The sequence below is a fragment of the Schistocerca piceifrons genome, chromosome 7 (assembly GCF_021461385.2).
Source record: "Schistocerca piceifrons isolate TAMUIC-IGC-003096 chromosome 7, iqSchPice1.1, whole genome shotgun sequence".
NCBI classification, from domain to species: Eukaryota; Metazoa; Arthropoda; class Insecta; order Orthoptera; family Acrididae; genus Schistocerca; species Schistocerca piceifrons.
This window is the reverse complement of record NC_060144.1, coordinates 566,791,638-566,806,776: the sequence shown is the minus strand read 5'-3', so window position 1 is coordinate 566,806,776 and position 15,139 is coordinate 566,791,638. Positions and strand designations below refer to the sequence as shown.

Here is a 15,139-nt window from a genome sequence, read left to right as displayed (position 1 = left end):
CATTTTTTGTCCTGGTTTTCCTTTTAGGGGTACTAGTAGATTCACACAGAATAACTGCGATCGCTAATAAACACAGCAGCTCGATTTCCATTGCAGAGCTTCACCAATCCATGGCTCTACGTCTTGCTTGAAATTGTTGGACATATTGTTGGTGTGTAGTGCGGACGAGGCGAGCTACCGATTGCTGCGATATCGCTTGCGACGTATCGCCTGTTTGGCTCATGTTGGCATCACTGTTAACAAAACACGAACTTCCTTTCCGTTTTCAGAGCTCCGTCGTGGAGTATAGGCATGTGAGTATTGAAGTAATCTATATGCATCGTTGAAATATATTTCATTTGAATTCACTGCACCGTAAATTAATTGCTGCACTGTATGTTTTGAATGTGTGTTAGACTTTTTAAGTAAAAAGAAAAATGCTCTTATATCTGTTTCAAGTTGCTTGCATACCATCTTCTAAACCTAAATTTGTTTTCATTCCAGAGTTTGAGATGGGGCGGTATTCACACGAACCTGACAATGCTACAAAGTCGTGTAAAGCACGAGGCTCTAACCTTCGTGTCCATTTTAAGGTTGGTTGCTACAAATTGAACTTGCAGATAGGTCATTTCTATGCCAGGTGATACTTGTGTTCATGAGCGTTGTTTTGCATTTCGAATTGAGAATTGCAGCACTCGGCGAAAACGAGGAACAAGGCTTAAGGATATAAAGGGCCGTTAAGTCGAAGAGCGCCCAACCAAAATTTGTGAAGAGAACCACATACTCAGTAGTTTTTTAGGTTAGGTTTTAAGTACTCCAGTTAGGTTAAAGTGTTCCACTTGTCCGACTGCAGACACAAACTTAAAACTTATCGTTCTTTCTATGCAGTTAAAGGATTTAAAGAAGTCCGTAGAGACTACATACGTCCCTAGACATCTGTAACTGATCGTTGATATATAGTGTAGGGTACAGTTTTAGTGTAAACTATTACTACAATGTTCTTTCCGGCCGGATGCAGTTGTGTGAATAGACTTTGGGCTGTTCTGTTAACGTCTAGTAACCTCCATTAAAGTGCTGTTGATGACATTACAGCTTAAGGCAAAATGTATTGTGAACTTCATTACACTCAACCACTTAACTGTTGAATGCGTGTTTGTGACAAGTTTGATTGTAATTTTCTAGGTAAAAGGAACATTGGTGGAAATTTCAGTATTAGTTTTAATAGCAGTCAGTGTTTGCAATACTCTTTAAAAATGCAAAACAGCTTTTATCTCCAGTTGATAGCAAAGACTGGAAGGAAAGTGCTTTCTTATTAGTGGCAGACTAGTTTCACTTTGTATGTAATTCATTTCTAAAAAATTAAAACCTACATATTAAGTACTCCTTGGTGTGGAAAATGACATAACTGCAAATTTTTCATATATAAATGATTTTATGGATACAAAATTGGTATAACAGTGTTAATTTGTTGCATACTAGAATACAAGGGAGACTGCAATGGCACTGAGGCGAATGCCACTGAGGAGAGCTGTCAAATATTTGAAGAATGTTGTTGAGAAAAAGGAATGTGTTCCATTTCGCAGATTCAATGGTGGAGTTGGTCGTTGTGCTCAGGTAAGTTTGATGAAAACATTGAGACGAGTCAGTCGCATTTTGTGGTAGTGGTGTCTGTCAAAACTAGTTCTGTTTAATATGTGGATGTAGTTTGGAAAATAAGACCTTGCTATAATGGGGGTGTGTGCGTTCATTCCAGTGATTTTGTGCGAGTGGTATTACTTCCCAGCAGAGCCTGTTAGTGTTGGGCGGTAACCAACATAGTGCTTTGTAATTGAGTTGATTTTAGGTTTCTTGCTAATGATTATATCATTCACTAGACAATGACTATCACTGTTCTGGCAATGTCAAGCTCATTTCAATAATATTTATGGTCTATAACTAGGATGTGTATAAGAAATGTCATCTAAAGCAAATATAAAAGTGCAGTTGTTTAGAAAGTGTTAATACAAAGTTGTTCCAGTATAAGGGATTACTTTGTTTCCACCAATAGAGCCACAGTATTGCAACAAAAATCAGAACAATTGGTCACAAATTCTTTCCTTGGGTTGCAGTTTCTTCCATTCTTACAGAAAGATAATGTAAATGAGAAAACATTGTCACACTAAAATGCAACTTGAAGCCAAGCAGTCTTAACATTACCATTTACACTAGGAGACAGCAGTCTCAGGCAGCATTTAGTTTTCTTAGTGTCTCTGTTGACACTACCTACTTGCTGCTAGGGCTGTGAGTGCTCTTGGTAAAATAACTGTCAGTTATTTTATAGTGCAGGGGAGTGCAAATTGTATGGTGTCTTCAGAGGAACAGCCACGTGTAAGCTTTGCCTTAGCCTAACACTCGAGCATAGTTCAGATTTCCAGAGTATCAGAATAGAGTATTTTGTCCTCACTTGGCGAGTGTTCATCAGAGACAAGGGTATTGTCAGGAGTCCCTCCAGGGAAGTATGTGTCTGTTTTCTATACAAGCAAATGATCTGGTGGACTGGATGGGCCAGCAATCTGCTATTCTTTGAAGGTCATGCTGTGTTGTATGGAAAGGTGTCATTAAGTGATTGTAGTGGGATACAAGATGAGTTAGAATAAATTTCTGGTTTGTTTGGTGAATGGCAGCAAAGCTCTAAATGCAGAAAAATGTAAGTCAGTGCGGATGAGTAAGTAAAACAAATCCATAATGTTCTTGAACACAGTATTAGTAGTGCCCTGCTTGACAGTCACGTAGTTTAAATATCTGAGCATAGTACTGGAAACTAATAATAAATGGAAAAGGCATGTGAGGATTGTTGTAGTGAAGGCAAATTGTTAGCTTTGTTTTATTGGGAGAATTTTGTAAAAGTATGATTCATCTGCAGAGGAGACTGCATAGAAAACACTAGTCAACCTGGTTTTGAGTGTCGCTAATGTTTGTAGTTGGTATCAGGGTGGGTTTAAGGAAGACAGTGAAGCAATTCAGAGACAGGTTACTAGATTTGATTCTAATAGATTCAAACAGCACCCAAATATTGTGGAGATGCTTTGGGAACTCAAATGGGATTCCCTGGAGAGAAGGCAATGTTCTTTTCAAGGAAACTATTGAGAAAATTTAAGAAATTGGTATTTGAAGCCGACTGCAAAACAGTTGTCACCAACATACATTTTGCATAAGGACCATGAAGATCAGAGGAGAAATTTAGGCTTATATGGAAGCATATCGACAGTTGTTTTTCCTCACCATTTGCGAGTGAAACGGCAGGAATTGACTAATATTGGAACAGGGTAGGGTGCCTCTGCCGTGTACCATATGGTGACTTATGAAATATGTATGACGATGTACATACTCATGGCCCAGTTTTGAAAGTGTAGATCAACTCTTTTGAAATACATAGAGTAGTGACCATGTTAAAAACTTCAAAGCGAAGGTCAGACACAGCTCAATGTACAAGAAGTCAGTGGCTCCCAGTGCATGACACCTAGCTACTGTCAAAACTGACAGGTATTCCATGTGACATGCAGTTTCTTAATAAAATATGCCTTGTGGACAAAAATTTCCAACCAAGATTTCCAACCAAAATTTCCACAATGCCATTTATCACTTATGTAACAATCTTAAAAAATAAATTTACCATGGAATGCACTAGCCACTTTGAACCAATACATATCCATAGAACAGTTGAGGTAGAATAGACTTGTTGGCAAGTTTCTCGTGTGGATCTGCCCTACCTTCCCTCCCTTTCCTATGTTACACATTGTGAACCAGCTGGTTGCTCAATGCGTGAGCATGCTGCCAGCTTGTATGAGCAGATCGGTGAACAGGCCTAGTCCACAACACTGAAGCTGTCAGCACAAATTTCATGTTGTGCATTTGTACTGTATACTAAGGTGACCAGTGAAGAGAATGAATCGTAGCGACAATATAAGCAGATGAAGATAAAGGTTTAGTTGTCATGTTGGACAAAAAAATGTGGCAGGAATGATGTGGTGTCGAAGTTGAATGAGGAAAGAATACTGCTTTTCGTAACTTTTCTAAGAAGACACCAACAGATTTAAATCCCTATTGTATTTGATACACATGGCATACTTCCTGTGAAGCAGTGTTGCTTTTAGTCTTTGGTTTTTGGCAGTAACAATTTCCTTCAAAATCTTACATATTTATTTCATTTCTTTAGTTAAATCTCAACTAGGTACTGCCATTTGTGAAGCATTGGTGGAAGCGTTGTGAAGACAGTTCAGTTATATGAGTAACATTAAAGTATGTGCATCACTGGGCATTAAGAAAGCTCCCTATTCCACCCGTCTGCTTTGACCTTTGATATCATCGGTATGACAACCACATACTTCCAATGTATACAAAATGGCAACTATTTCATGACATATGCATGCCAACAAAAGTGAACATAAATCGAACACAAGTGCTTCTCACTCAATAAAATGAAGCTGTTGGGAGTACTGAGAGAAATGAGGTTTAGGGCGGGAACAAGCTAAATATATAACAATACAAAACACCGCATCAGTCCAAAACAAATATTACCCAGATAAAATTCAGCTTACGACGTTACGCTATTGCTAGAAAACCAACAGGAATTGTAAACTTCTTGACTTATATTGTGTAAACGGAGCCCTGGATACCAAAACCCCCACTCCCAATTAATATGAAAAGCAGAATCAAATATCTCCCATGAGCTATGTAGCTCAAGTGCAGCTCTTGATACCAACTGGCAAACATAAATAGAAAGCCACAACCAAAAACTTTGGACACCTTCATAACTCAACAAAACACCACTGCATCCAAAACCCCAATGACAAGAAAAGCCAAAAACCTCCATATTCACTGGGTCAATTAAAACACAGTTGAAATACGATAAATATAAAGCAGACAAAACAGCACAATATAGAATAAAACCAAAACAAAAATTAGTTACGAACAGAAGCCTCAGACAAAATTACCTAGGTTGGGGACACACACGACCAATTAGATCCAATAAAAATGCCAAACACATAAACAAAATAAAAAACCATAACTCACTGAAAACAAAGCACACACTTCCAAATCAGTGTTACAGCACTGACTACCCACTCACACACATTACCAGTGATAACTCAGATGAACCAAATACCAGACGTTAAACTGAGCACAGCAATATCCACCACCAGAGGATGCCATCAAATACAACACAAGATCTACAAACACTGCCATAGTGACACCACAGCACCATTGCACCCCATCACTGCGTATGAAAGTACTTGTCGCACATTCATGTATAAAATCATCGTAAGTACCTGTCGTCTAGTTTACACATTTGGTACCAGTTAATATGTGGCAAGGATTCTGTTACTATCTCCCTGTTAGTCACACTCACTGAAGATTGCTTTCTTCTATATAAATTCAGTTCTGTCAGGTAAAATCTGTCTGTACTGTGTTGGTGAGGACATCAGTTTGTCTACATCACTGCTACTGCTTTTGAGCATGACAGTGAGTATCTTGAGGAAGTTCTGTTTCAACTTGCAATTTTTGTAGGTTGCACGTCACATTGATCTCGCCTGTCTGGTAGTGTGTTAACATTACGACTAAATATCAGTTATCTTGACAGGACAACATGTACTTGGACTTAAAACACTGAGGCAAGACAGTTGTGCTCTGCGAGATGGAGTAGGTTATAATATAACCAAACACTAGTGATATTTAGCCCTAGCAAGCCAGAAATGTTGTTTCCATTGATCAGTCTTGAGTAAGCCACGACTAAGTCTACAAGGTGAAAATATAAACAGTCCAGAAGTAGTTGCAAATATTATCGCAAAACATTTTTCAAACACAGCTTTAGTGTGAGGGAAAAAAATGTGAATTAAAGTGTGCTAAGACTAAAATTGTTGGCTTTTGATTAAAGCCTGTAAAAACTGATGTGTGAAGTGTCATTGTGGTTTTTGATTATGTATAGGTCGAAATCTTTTTTACCTACTAGCTTTGGTAGACTGTTCCTATGTTGTTAACAGGATCGTTCCAGAATGGCTTTTTGTAATACATAAAGTCTGCCTCCATGAAAAGGGCAAAGAGGAATATTCTGTACTATTGGTTGGCTTTGACCAGTGATGTAATGTCAATTGCTCCTGCAATATCATCATTGGTGTATTGTCACCGTTTGCTCAAGAATTGGTGTAGGCAATGTGACTGCAAGAAACATGAGTGTGATGGCAGACTGATAGCTTAGTCTCCTTGAAATAAATCGCTACTGATATCATTCTGTAGTTGCCAATTTGTTTCCAACTTTTGTCAAATGTTTCCTATTTCACTGATAAAAGCCAACAAGTAGTATCGGATATTCCACTTTATCCAAGTAAAATAATTCAGCAGACCTGTTTCGGTTGAAGTGACAATAAGGGTGATCTCGTGAAAGGTTGAGACCTAAATTATATTAGAAAAAATTTTTATGTTGAAATCTTTGTCCTTGCCATGTTTTGATTTGCTGTGTGTAATGAACTAATGGGTTTTAAATTCTCAGGCAAAGCAGTGGGGTACAACTCAGGGCCGCTGGCCTAAGAAATCTGCAGAGTTCTTGCTTCAGTTATTGAAAAATGCAGAGTCAAATGCAGATTACAAGGGCTTGGATGTTGATCGCCTGGTCATAGAACATATTCAAGTCAACCGTGCGCCATGCCTGAGGAGAAGAACCTACCGTGCCCATGGAAGAATAAATCGTAAGTTTTTTTATTCCTTAAGGTTATTGGTTTTCAACAAAATATCAATGTTTAAACTGCTTTCTGAAATCAGGAAAATTCTGCAACTCATTTTGCACAGGTTGTTTACATACAGTGTGGTCTGTTGTCTAGCAGCTCTGTTTTGAGGTTCATTCTGATGGGGACAGTTAAGATTCTTTAGACCCTTGGAGTATCTTTGAAATTTTGAAACATTTTGTTCAAACACAGTTGCATGTTTAACTGGATTTTGATGTTACTGCAGCTTCTTACAGTGTAGTTCTACATCTGTATATCATTTACAATAAGTGGTTTTGATTGTTAGTAATTAGTGATGTAAGAGGCAGATAGGGTCGAGACCCCAGTTATGGCCACATTAAGGGCAATTCAAGATACACCACATTTTTAGTATAGGAAGAAAGTATACAAATTACTTCAAAAAATCGTATCTATTGCTTCAAAGTCTACACATTACAACCATGCAAAAACAAATATTCTAAGTTATTTAACAAAAGCAGAAAAAAATATTGAAAAATAAATGGCGCACTTCCCCAGTTTTGGCCATGTTAACCCTACCTATGGCCAGTTGTTTCCCCACTTATGGCCACTTCATATTATAATAAAACTATGGCTAAAATACTTGTCAATCCATGTGCCAGAAAGTAATTTGTGCTTTATACAAGTTTATAAGACAACAGACAACAAACATACATCAAATAGGTAAAAGGTACAGAAACTGAATGAACAGAAAAAAAAAATCGTTAGGCAAAGTATTGGCCCAGTAATTACTTAAATCAACTTTCACACAAGTTTATTTCTCAAGAGTATCAATGGAACCAGGGAACTTTGTTTTTAATGAACGTCCTTCTTGCATCAAGACTGGATCTGGCAGTTTCCCTATAATATCTTCACCCGTTATAGTCTAAACATGATTTTCAATGTATTCGAAACAAGTTTTCTGAACATTAGAACTTTTTAGGCACTGAATTTCATATTCAGAGTCAGAAAGCACTTTCAAAATTACAGATACATACTTAAAAATTACAGGTCTTGTTCTTCTATTTCCTGTTAAACTAAATTTTACCAAAATAAAGTCCCCTACTTTCAAATTCTCACTCGAAGATAGTTTCACATTTTCTGTATTTCATCTTCATCTCCTTCTATGTAGTCATCGAAACCACTTCCATTGTCTGTCCATTCTCGTTTCTCAGAACAACTTGTTGGCCTATCACTTAACTCTTGTCTGTTTCTTGTTTTCCCCTTTTTTACATGAGATAATGCCAAGTGCTGCTCTTTGGACTTTAACTCCTTCATAGCTTTTCTCTTCCTTTTTTCCTGCTCCTTCTCCTGCTTCTCTTTTTCCTTTCTCCTGCTTCTCTTTTTCCTTCAGTTCATGATATTCCACCCACTTGTCACTAGTCACAACAGTGGGTGTATGTTCTTGCTTTCTCTTTGTGCCTCGTTGTTTGGGTTCTGGCCAAGTGATGACACTTTCAAAAACTGTTGCTAATGATTTTGGTGGTGTCACTTGGATACACACTGAAGATGGACTATGGTTGGATATTGGAGTACCTGAATTATGTGAAATACTGTTGGGGGTTGTTGATATATCTGCAGGAATAAGACTTTTGGTGGGTGTTGAAGGAATATCTGAATTGCATGGTGAAAATATGTCAATATTATCAACATTTTGATTAAGTCTGTCTGTGTTTTGTGAAAGATTCTCTGTTTGATTATCTTCAGAGGGAGGCGCTGTGCTATCTGTCAGAATGTCATCAGTGTTACCACTAGCACCATGCATTTCAACCTCATCAGCTATTTTTCTCCAGAACTTGAAAAGTAATAATGCTTCTTGATTTCCTTCCCACTCATGATTGCTTCTCTTGGTTGCTCTGAACTCATCTAGAAGGACAGGATCAATTTGCTTTTCTATGTATGAGAAATGTCTCAGAAGTTCCTCATTTGTCTGAACTGTGGTTGAGTCTGGTATACTACGAACAACTATCTTGCTGTAATCTACATTGTTCACATTAAATGGAAACAGACCAGTGGCCCTGAAACCAGCACGAATATTTGCCACCATTTTAGGTTCTGTAATAATTTGTGACAGAACAGAAGGTACATCAGATTTTGAAATTTCAGTGCCATTATTTTCAAAATGCCATTTCTGAACAATCTTCTTCCACATTTTTTTCATAGGTCCAAAAACAGCTACATCTAATGGTTGCATGATGTGTGTAGAATTGGGATGGAGAGCAACTAGAATGATCTGGTTTTCCCTACAATATCTGCTCAAATGAAGCGTCAAATGAGAGCAGTGCCCATCTAAAAATATTACTACAGGCCGGGGAATTTCAGCTTCTTTCAAGAATGGATCAAATACATTTGTTATATACTCAAAAAAACTTTCACCTGTCACCCACCCATTTTCTGTTTTTCCAATGCCCCAGTTTGGAGAAGCTGCTTTCACAATGATGCTGGAATCCTTTCATATTTGAACAGTGTTAAGGGAGGAGCAAATTTTCCAGCAGCATTCACTGCAAACAATGTAGTAATGTTATCTTTGTCAGAGTTACATGACTCATCATAAACATGGTGGCCACGAGGACCTATGATTAATTCCCCTTTAGGAGCAGAAGAAAAGAAGTTTCATCCATATTAAAAATTCTATTTGGGTCATTTAACACATCCATATCATTTAAAGTGATGGATACTTCGTGAAACCAGTTTCTTATTTTCTCTTCTGTAACAGAAGCTCTAGCCCTATTGACATATTCTGCATGTTTTTGTGACAGAACCTTGTCTCTTAAGAAATCCATAATACCCCTTTTTTCCAGGTCGATTGTTAGTAAATGTAGCCTTACAACTTTCCATATCTGCATTCTCAATAAGTTTTTGCACAGAGATTTTCTTTAGTAACTGGAAATCCCATGCTAGAACAGTCCAAAACCCAGTCCACCAATTTTTTTTCAATTTGTTCTCCTAAGACAGAATGTGGACCACAGTGCCCTGTAGATTCTTTTGGAGATACACCAGAAATTTTGTTTCTTAATGTTGTCCTTGGAACTTTGTACAACTTGCTTGCAGTAGCAACCTTCATTCCCTCATCAATAGCCTTTAGAGCGTCTTTAACTTTGCTGGGAGAATACTGAAACTTCTTATTCTTTGGTTGACTCATTTTTCCTATAAATAATGCACAAAGATTTAGTTAAAGAATGTTGCATATTTGAATATTGCCTATTGCATATTTTGTATCTTACAAGCATACGTAAATTAGTATGATATGCCAAGACAATACTAACAATGAGGTATATATTGATATAAAAATACCAAAAATATTTTAATAAACCCATTTAAATAAAATTAGCCTAGTGTAATGTAGGACAGAACACTAATATTGATGTTTTTGTATCAGTTTGTAGAAGTGGCCAAAACAGGATACATATATGTTTCCACTTATGGCCACATGCATGGCCATAACACGGAACCAGGGCTAAATATGGATCTGTTAATGGCCACATACTTTTGATAACATGTTTTTAGGCTGAGCGATATAAAACTTAAAAGAAATGAAAATATAATGTCTTATCTTACCTCTGAACAGAGTAAGTTTCTTCTGATGTTTTATTTAAACAAGTAAAATACAAAAAAACAGATCATGTGTTGCTTAAAGAAAACTTCTGGAAAACCCAGCTTCTGCAACACTGATCATTTCACAAAATGGTGTCTCCAAACAAAAACAGACAAAAGAATGATTATGTAGACAAATGAAGAGAGCCTTTCACAAAGTTTATAATAATCTATAGTAGAACTGGCTGGTATTCCAGAGAAGCTTCAAAATTAACCTTTGACATCAAGGTGGCCATAAGTGGGGTAGTGGCCAAAACTAGAGCCTTCACCCTACTCTTGGGTGCGCTTGACCCTTGTGGGGCAAACTGAGGAGCTACTTGATTGAGAAGTAGCAACTCTGCTTTCATAACCTGACACATTGCTGACCACATGCCCCCCAACTTCAAAATGCTGTTGTTAATGCTGTCAGCCAACTTTCAACTGTATATTCTGATGATGCTCTTCATTTGTAGAGGAAAACTGCCAAATAAAAAAATACAAAAGTTTGACTTTCAGCTGTTTACAAGACCTTAGTTTTAACTGTCACTCCCCAGCAGGAACACCTTCTCTTGCCAAGGTTGGATTAATGTTGACTAACATACTTGGTGTTACTTTCTCACCCACTGGAAAGCATGAATTTGTGTTAAGCTTCTAGGAAGAAAAATTTTGAAAGCAGCCTTGGACTGGTCACTTGTGACTGTTACATGTTTAGTGCAATATCATTTTTACATGATGTAGTAATTTACTAGTAAGTAATATTTTCTTCATTTTGTGCAGAATGCACATCTAAAAGAATTTTCTTTACTTTACAGCATACATGAGCTCTCCCTGCCACATTGAGGTGGTTCTTACTGAAAAGGAGGAAGTTGTTGCGAAAGCAACTGAGGAAGAGCCCACAAAGAAGAAAGTGTCAAAGAAGAAATTGGCTAGGCAGAAAGAAAAGATGATGAGAGATTAAGAAGTTGTGAAATTGTTCTTGACCAATAAAAATGTTCTGTATAATTTTGTGTGAATAATTTTAATACATCATTTTTATTCAGTTCATTGTGAGATTCCACAGGTGTATTCTTGATACACAAAACAAGTAAACAGTTCCACTTCTGCTGAATTTTCCTATATTATGTGCAGGAATATTTTGAATAAAGGACAATACAGTGGAGGTCGAATTATTTCACATTGTTATAATTGTCAAGTTGTCAAAAGGCCTGTCAGTGACACAGCATTTCTGCTATTTGGTGAGTGGTCTCCTTTACTTGTAAAGCATACATTCTGCGAGAACTTTCCTTGCTTGATTTACTGTTGGAGTGGTAGCTTATCTTAAAATGTTTACTGAATTATGTGGTGCCGTGGTAAGGCACTGGACTTACTTGGGAGTACAGTGGTTTGAAGCTCCATACATCCATTCAGATTTGTTTTCCACTAGTCACATAAGAAAAATGTTAAGATAGTTTCCTTCAAAAGATCATGAGCCATTTCCTTCCTCAGTGTGAGCTTTTACTCTGTCTGAGCTTGCTGTTGATTGGATGTAAAACTATACTCTTCTGTTCATAAATGCAGGTGTTTTAATACACACACAATTTTAAATCTGGGCACTGAAGTTCGTCCATTCAGCACACAGACTGGACCATAGCTAGTAAATACAAAAATTGCTGTAATAATGAGAAGCTGGAGTGTGATAATGTTGGCTGTTAAAAACACTTGGCTATTTTGTAACCTGATGTCCACTTTCAGTTATGACAGTTTGCTTGAGAGTTTAAGCCCATGAATAAGAATTCTGAATGAAGGTTTTGGTAACAGCTGTATGTGACATAGCATATTTGAGGCACTGAGAGCAGAAGTGGACTAACCCTGGGGAAGTCAATGTGGAGGAAACAGGCCTAATAATAAGGGCTCACAGAGAATGTTTTTCCATGATACAATGAAGCCTTTTAACATGCATACGATGTAAATGTGGTTTTAGTGAACAATATTCTGACATAGATACATTACAAACATTAATTATACAGTAGAATATTACCAGTTTTGTTCTGGCTTCGTCCATTTTCACTCAGAGTAGTTGAACGTTCTCAAAGACAGGTACGTTTATATGCTTATTGTTCATGCTGTTCATTGCACTAAGTCCATCACAGATTGCATGTGACAGTAGTATACATTTATTATTATTATTATTATACATGTTACAGATTACATGTATCATTTTAACATTGCTTTCTATAATTTTAATAACTATGTTGCACTTCAAAAACATTCACAGGCAATGTTTCTACAGCATTTGTAGACACTTTTTAATTTTTGTGGAAATCATGAAGAGTGGGTACATACAGAAGAAAACTAAGCAGGATCCTTCTCTCTCTCTCTTTTTTTTTTTTTTTTTTTTTTTTTTTTTTTTTTTTTTTTCCCCACTGTAATTACATGTCCATTAAGATAAGGCAATTGGAGATTGCTGATGCATGTGGATGTTCGTTTGGCCACATAAATTTCCTGAAATGGCTCTTGGCTTTGGTTTGAGCATTTGTACCATATTTTGAATCTGCTGGTTGCTTCAAACTGCAGCCACTGTGTGTTCAGCCATTGTACTTTAAAACTGCCAGCAGACATTTTATGATTCGTGATGTTTCTTTTGAGTTGTTTTGTTGAAAAGAAACATTCCACATTCATATTTACCACCTGGAACAAATCCCCCCCCCCCCCCCCCCCCCCCCCTCACTAAAACAACATTCCAGTGTTCAGGAAGGTAAAATTATGAAAATACTTCTTTCGTTTCTGAACCAAGCCAAAATCCTTATCACAGTGCAGGTACTAGTGTCCACTAACTAAAAATTTATGCATCATCATTGTGCATATTGTGGATGCCAAAGCAATATGTCCACAACTGACATGTGTAGTAGCAAACTCCAGTTGAGATGATCGGTGTAGGCAAAGTTTTCATCACATCAAATGTTGTCACTGTAATGTTACTATCTGATTTGCTAAGCAAAGTATCACTGTAAACATGCCTGTGCATATTCACCTTTTTGCTGATGGAATTCACGTTCTGCAATTAACTCTGATCTCTCCTTATCGGCAGTTTGACAAGTCAGACATTGGTGGATGAAATGACAAATTGCAGTTTTTGTAAAAAAATTTGTGGAAAATAAAATGAGAAATGGGCATTTGCTCCTCTGCACAGTACAGTGAATACATTATTGATAAATTTAAATCTGCTCCTAAATATTTTCTACCGTTGTTTTTATGATACGCATAATGGCTTTTATAGGCTGGAAATTTTTCTATGAAACGTTTTAAGTCGTCAACTTTGTGGGGAGGTGTTTTATTAATGGGTTCACCTTTACCTCTACCATCACGAGGAGGGGTTGCTTTTCTCCTTAATTCTTGATTACCCTATCAATTCTTCCAGCAGATATGGCTGAAGTATTCTGAAAGAATATTTTACACACCCTAGTTCAAGACCCATTTGAACTGAGCAAGTTATACAATTTTGTCTTCCCCGTGTGTAAATATTGCTGACTTATGTAAGACCGTGCTTTATCAACAACTTTAATCATGGCAATCAGCAAATCCATGCTTTTAACAGGGGCTTCCATGCTAAACAACTGACACAAACTTCCACGTGATCACTGGTCCAATATGTAGTTCCACACTGAATAAACAAGTCCTTAGATTGCTGGCGTCACACGCAGTGACAGTGGACGGAAAGTGCAGAGCACAAATGGACGCATAGTCCACTCCTGGTCTCAACAGTATCTGCGGTAAAGTGCAACAGCAATGGGTACATTGCTAAATGAGACAAGCCTTCAGATAAATGAACAGAACAGGCATTGTATAATAACCGTATACTATCACATCTTGTCAATACCTCTCATACCGCTTGTGCTCTCAGTGCCTCATTTAATGAGCATTCAAAAAGCAAGGGATTGCAATGCGACCTCTAACAGTCATTAGAAATTCAGTTGAATTTGTTGTTGTTTAACTGTTTATTAAACTTATGGAAAAAATATTTCCTTCATTGAAATGAAGGTTGGTAAGGAAATTTTTGATAAGTTGTGTAGATAAGATGGGAGTAGTAATTGAAGAGATGTGTTGACTAGCAATTTCTTCCTACTTTTCAACTTCTGGTGTTTGGAATGCCTGCAGCACATTACTAGTATGCCATTTAAAAGTTCATATTTCTGTTGTGTATTTGCTTCACTTTCACTAATGTTCCTAAAATGAGAAGGGCTCAAAAGAATGAATACATTTGTATGTAGTAAAATCAAAGATGAGGTGACTTACCGAACGAAAGCGCTGGCAGGTCTTTCGTTCGGTAAGTCACCTCATCTTTGATTTTATATATAATTTTTCCCACGTGGAATGTTTCCTTCTATTATATTTGTATGTAGTAATCCATTTAAGTTTTTCATGCCAAGGCTGCTGATGGTGTCTTCATTTTTCTTTTTGTGCTTGTCAGACTGTGTTGAAGCACACTCATTACTTGAACATAATATGGGATTGAAATGGAGGATGTTAAGCATAATTGATAATAGATATTTTGAATGGAGAATTACACAAATGAACTAGAAGTAGGTGATGCTGGCTTGCAGAATCTTACATATGGAAAAGCTGCTACACTGGAGAGTCTGGAAGACTGAAAAGGTAGTCCTTGCAGAATTCTGTGGCTGGTAGATGCACAGACAGCAGGGCACACATGAGAAGAGCAGTACTGGTGGGGGCTGTGGGCAGGTGCTGTAGGGGAAATGCAAAGTGCTGGAGGTGAAGTGCTGTTCTAAACTGAAGCCTATTCATATTTTCAAAATTAAGTGGGTCCTCTCCATGTCCACACTCGCATGGAGGCCATT

General features: G+C 37.3%; 1 protein-coding gene across 2 annotated transcripts; it reads left to right on the top strand.

The window, feature by feature from the left end:
- The first annotated feature begins 224 nt into the window (after positions 1–224).
- On the top strand, positions 225–11,306 carry LOC124805265 (60S ribosomal protein L17). Of its 2 annotated transcripts, none has more exons than XM_047265776.1 (5): positions 225–293; positions 484–572; positions 1,459–1,593; positions 6,503–6,698; positions 11,117–11,306. In XM_047265776.1, the coding sequence occupies exons 2-5, from the start codon at positions 492–494 to the stop codon at positions 11,260–11,262; spliced, it is 558 nt and encodes a 185-aa protein (XP_047121732.1). In that variant the 5' UTR covers positions 225–293; positions 484–491; the 3' UTR covers positions 11,263–11,306. The 2 variants fall into 2 exon arrangements, with proteins under 2 accessions (XP_047121732.1, XP_047121733.1); XM_047265777.1 differs by lacking the exon at positions 225–293 and adding an exon at positions 349–373.
- The last annotated feature ends 3,833 nt before the right edge of the window (positions 11,307–15,139 follow it).

Bases quoted from the DNA above. Each gene is read 5' to 3' on its own strand.
- LOC124805265 (XM_047265776.1), top strand. From the start codon at position 492: ATGGGGCGGTATTCACACGAACCTGACAATGCTACAAAGTCGTGTAAA. The intron at 1,594-6,502 runs GTAAGTTTGATG...TTAAATTCTCAG, and splicing joins GAGTTGGTCGTTGTGCTCAG to GCAAAGCAGTGGGGTACAAC. The intron at 6,699-11,116 runs GTAAGTTTTTTT...TTTACTTTACAG, and splicing joins TGCCCATGGAAGAATAAATC to CATACATGAGCTCTCCCTGC.